Source organism: Cyprinodon variegatus, unplaced genomic scaffold (assembly GCF_000732505.1).
Source record: "Cyprinodon variegatus isolate N-32 unplaced genomic scaffold, C_variegatus-1.0 Scaffold118, whole genome shotgun sequence".
Classification (NCBI taxonomy): domain Eukaryota; kingdom Metazoa; phylum Chordata; class Actinopteri; order Cyprinodontiformes; family Cyprinodontidae; genus Cyprinodon; species Cyprinodon variegatus.
The window spans coordinates 501004-504958 of NW_015150571.1; the positions used below are offsets into that span (position 1 = coordinate 501004).

General features: G+C 38.3%; 1 protein-coding gene across 1 annotated transcript in view; it reads right to left on the bottom strand.

Annotated features, from left to right (window-relative positions):
- The window catches only part of LOC107085177 (uncharacterized protein C9orf84-like), a 9722-nt gene extending 6148 nt beyond the window's left edge, over window positions 1-3574 (bottom strand). Inside the window, exons 1-6 of the mRNA XM_015375375.1 lie at window positions 3367-3574; window positions 2949-3143; window positions 2759-2851; window positions 2283-2461; window positions 1314-1386; window positions 1141-1210 (exon numbers count right to left, since the gene is read on the bottom strand). Coding sequence (XP_015230861.1) covers window positions 1141-1210; window positions 1314-1386; window positions 2283-2461; window positions 2759-2851; window positions 2949-3143; window positions 3367-3574 — 818 coding nt within the window. The remainder of the gene's footprint in view (window positions 1-1140; window positions 1211-1313; window positions 1387-2282; window positions 2462-2758; window positions 2852-2948; window positions 3144-3366) is intronic.
- Between the last annotated feature and the right edge of the window lie 381 nt (window positions 3575-3955).

A 3955-nucleotide genomic window follows, 5' to 3' on the forward strand; every position in this document is an offset into this window, starting at 1 on the left:
GTGTGTGTGTAATACAGAAATGGCACACATAACTGAGACTGCGACTTTTAGTACGGTGCGCCTTATGTGTGTGTGTAATACAGAAATGGCACACATAACTGAGACTGCGACTTTTAGTACGGTGCGCCTTATGGTCGTGAAAATACGGTAATAAACTATGGTGCTAATCATCCTCTGCTAAGAGTAAAAAATCCCTTTGTCTAACTATTAAGATTTTATTTCTTCCAGCTCACAAGAGGTGATGCTGAACCTTCTTTAATTTCTACCAAATGGAATCCCTAAATCATATCCAAAGTGCATATGCATACAGACATACATTTTGAATATTTTTCTCTCATTGTTCTCATTTCTGTTTAAATATGATGTAAATGTTTCTTTGTATAGTCAATAAAACATTTTCTGTTTCCTTTAATATATGTCAACATTTTAGCAAGCAGATTCATTAAATTTAGGTAAGGCAATTATGTAGGTTTTCTTTCCATTGTTTTTAATATCAAAATCCTGCAAATTTAAATCTAATTTGACCCCCGAGCAGCAATCATTCCTGGTGCAATTTCTCAGAAAAAAAGCCAAAATTGCCAAAGTAGCAAGAAGAAAGTTTTTGTTTTGTTTTTTACTAATGAAGAGTTTATTGATCTGTGTGTAATGCATAATTAATAGTAGATCAGTAAGTATTTGCTTTTGAATGGAAACTTTGTATGTCTTAACCATTCCTTTATTCTACCTTTTGATAGCTTGTCTGTCTGCTATATTAGTCAATATGATGTGTTGAACTAGATCTGCTATTTTCACAGCTTTTGAGACACTTTTTTTTTTATAACGTAGGGCTTTAATTCATAAACCAGTTTATTTATATTCTATAAATCAAAGTTTTCTGCCCAACAGCAAAGATTCCATCATTCCAAAACCTGTTATTGTAGTATCTAGGCAAGAGCTGTCAGTCTGGTAAAGAATCTGGTTGTTATTCAAAATTATGAAGGGTAACTTTTTTTTTTGCAACATAAAACTGACTAAAACTAGACTAAAACCTTTTTTTAAGTTTTAGCCGACTAAAACTGACCAAAACTATGCCATATATTAATGACTAAAATGCGAGATGGCTATCAAAAACAACAGCGATTGCTGCGAACAGATGCTTACAGGCTGACCACACTGGCACCGTTCAGTTTCTTCTGTGCCTCATCGGGACAAACCGATCTCACAGCAGCTCCTGCAGCAATGAAAACACCGTCAACTCAGAACTTTATCAGAATCGTTTGGTTTTAAGGCTGATTGCTGCAGAGAGACTGTTAGTTATGAAAAAAAGTTCTCACCACAAACTTTACTCAAGTTGCTGATTATCATGGATTTGGTTTCATGAGACTCCACAGAGAGAATGATGAGCATCTGAGAAACATGAAAACAGTTTATATCTGAGGATTCATTCATTATTACACCATCTTGGAAAAGTAATTTAGCTCCTTAAAGGTTTTCACATTTTGTCACATAATTTTATTCAGATTTAATATGATAGAAAATCTGTTTAGTTTACATTTTAGAAGTCAAAATCAAAACTAAACCATTTTTGTTGAACATTACATTTGTAGTCAGGTAACTTCTTAGTGGCACCTTTCTCTACAGCTTCAGATCTATTCAGTTATCTTTATAGCAGCTATGTTTAACTAGAGAGAGACAGTTTTGCTAATTTCTCTTTGTGAAATAGCTCAATCAGACTGGATAAAGAGCACTCATGGTTAATTTTCATGTAGATAAAAGTCAGGACATAAACCTAACACAATATTCTCTTTAAGCTTATCTATTCTATCACAGCTCTGGTTGTATCTTTATGCCTATTGTCTTGCTGGAAGGTGAAATCCATCCATCTCTCAGGACTTTTGCAGCTCCTAACTTCCCTTCCCAGACTTTCCTGTATTTCACTCTATGCTTCTTAACATTAGCTCTGAGCAGCTTTCGAATCCCTTCTAAAGAAAATCATCCCCACAGCATACTGCTTTTACCACTCTGTTTCCCTGTAAGGAGGTCCAATGATAGTTTTACCTCTACACATAATGCCCATAGGTCAGAAATGTTCCACGTGTTTGTGGTGCCCCCTAGATGACATTTGACAAACTGCAAACACCCTACACTAATGCCATCCTGCTGCAAAGTCTAGACTTGTAGTGTTTTTTCTATTCTTATAGGATATGATCATGTTTGAGGCTCTAATGTGACCAAATGTAGCAAATTCCAAGAGTTAAAAGCGCTATTGTTAGAAAACTATGTGTGCAGTTGAGAAAACTGACTTTCTTTGCATTTTTGTTTCCTTTTCTGCCTCCAAGCCATTCAGCCAAAAGCTGCTGAAGTTCCAGCAGTTTGAAGTTGGATTCTTCCTTCTGGCTGAGGAAGAGGATGATCTGCAGCCTCCTCAGCAGCTTCATCAGGCTTTGATCCACACACGCCTCAGCTGCTTTCGTCAGGTACTCTTGATCAGGAGAAGCATCATAGAAAACATCAGATGACATATACTGACTTTCACTTCCTCATATGAGTAATTTGGAATTACAAAACCAGGAAAAGCTACAAAAAGAAAAATCTGTCATTTTCTTTGTAGTTTCTTTCTATCTTTATCCCTGTATCTGACTGTGGCTTAAATGTGTGGACGCTAGTAAAAGATCTCAGCAGGCTTTCAACATTTTTACATCTAATTAACTTAAACCAAAAACTACTGGAATAAAGTTGCTTTAAAGGGAAACAGCAGGAGACATCAGTTCCTACTTACCCACAGCTATGCTCAGGTCACACTTCAGCAGCAGCTCTTTGAATGTCACTAACACATGGATGAGGGCAACCAGGTTACAAAGCTGCTCCTGGTCTGGAGAAATAAGAACAGGAGTGTGAATTTGAAATAAACAGATCAGGAAACAGACACCATAGAATTCAAATGAAAACTGTGACAGGTCATACAGTACCCCGAATGAGCTCTGTGCTCTCTGCTGGGATCCTGCAGAGGGCCCTCTCCTGCTGCTTCAGCAGGAAGTGAGTTTGGTCCGGGGCCAAGCAGCTGAAGTCTCCCCACGAGGGGAAGTTGAGCCCCAGCTGTCTGGCAGAACTCAAGCACGGCTGGGCAAAGGCCAGCAGCTCATTGTAGGCGTGCTGCTGACTTTCTGCAGGGAAGCATCAGCATTAAGGAAAAGGTTTCCTTTGTTTAGTTTGATCTTACGATCAATCAGCAAGAGAGAAAGTCATCTTTAAAGGAAGATGTCTATGATATCAATGATTAGCAGGATGGAGTGCTGCAATAACTTTTTTAAAACAAAGACATTCCTTGGGATTAAATTACATCTAATGAAAGATTTTAGAAAAAGTTGAAGAATAATAAATATGCACCTGTAGGCTGAACCTGAATGACTCGGCTGTGATGTTTCTCCTCAGGGTTTGAGTCACAGACGGAGCGACCCTCGAGCTGAGCAGCAGGGTTCTGCTCTCTAAAAGCATCTCCTACCACAGCGATGCTCATGTATGCAGGCCTCCTGTCTGTGCTCCTTATCTGTTCTGGAGGTGGCTGCTGCTCCTTCTCTGGTGATGGATGATTCATCTCTGCTGCTGTCACAAAAAGCAGGGGGGAAATTTTACCTAAAGGTTTAGATTTAGCAGAAAAGCTTGAAAAAAACTCAGTCTAGGTAACTGGACGTGACGTTTTCTAGAAGATGTTTCCCCTTTCATCTTAGAGGCTTCTTCAGTTCTAACTAGTGGTGGGAAGCACCAAGATTAAGAGAGGCGAAAAGTCTTCTAGAAAAATTTACATCCAGTTGCCTAGACTGAACTTTTTCAAGCTTGACCATGACCTGGAGGACTGAGAATCTTCACAAATATTTGGCAGAAAACTGAGCATATTTTTAGAGCATGTTTTTAGTTTTTGTTGTTTTTCCAATCTAAACAAGTCAGAACTGTACATAAAGGCCCAGAAATAAACAAA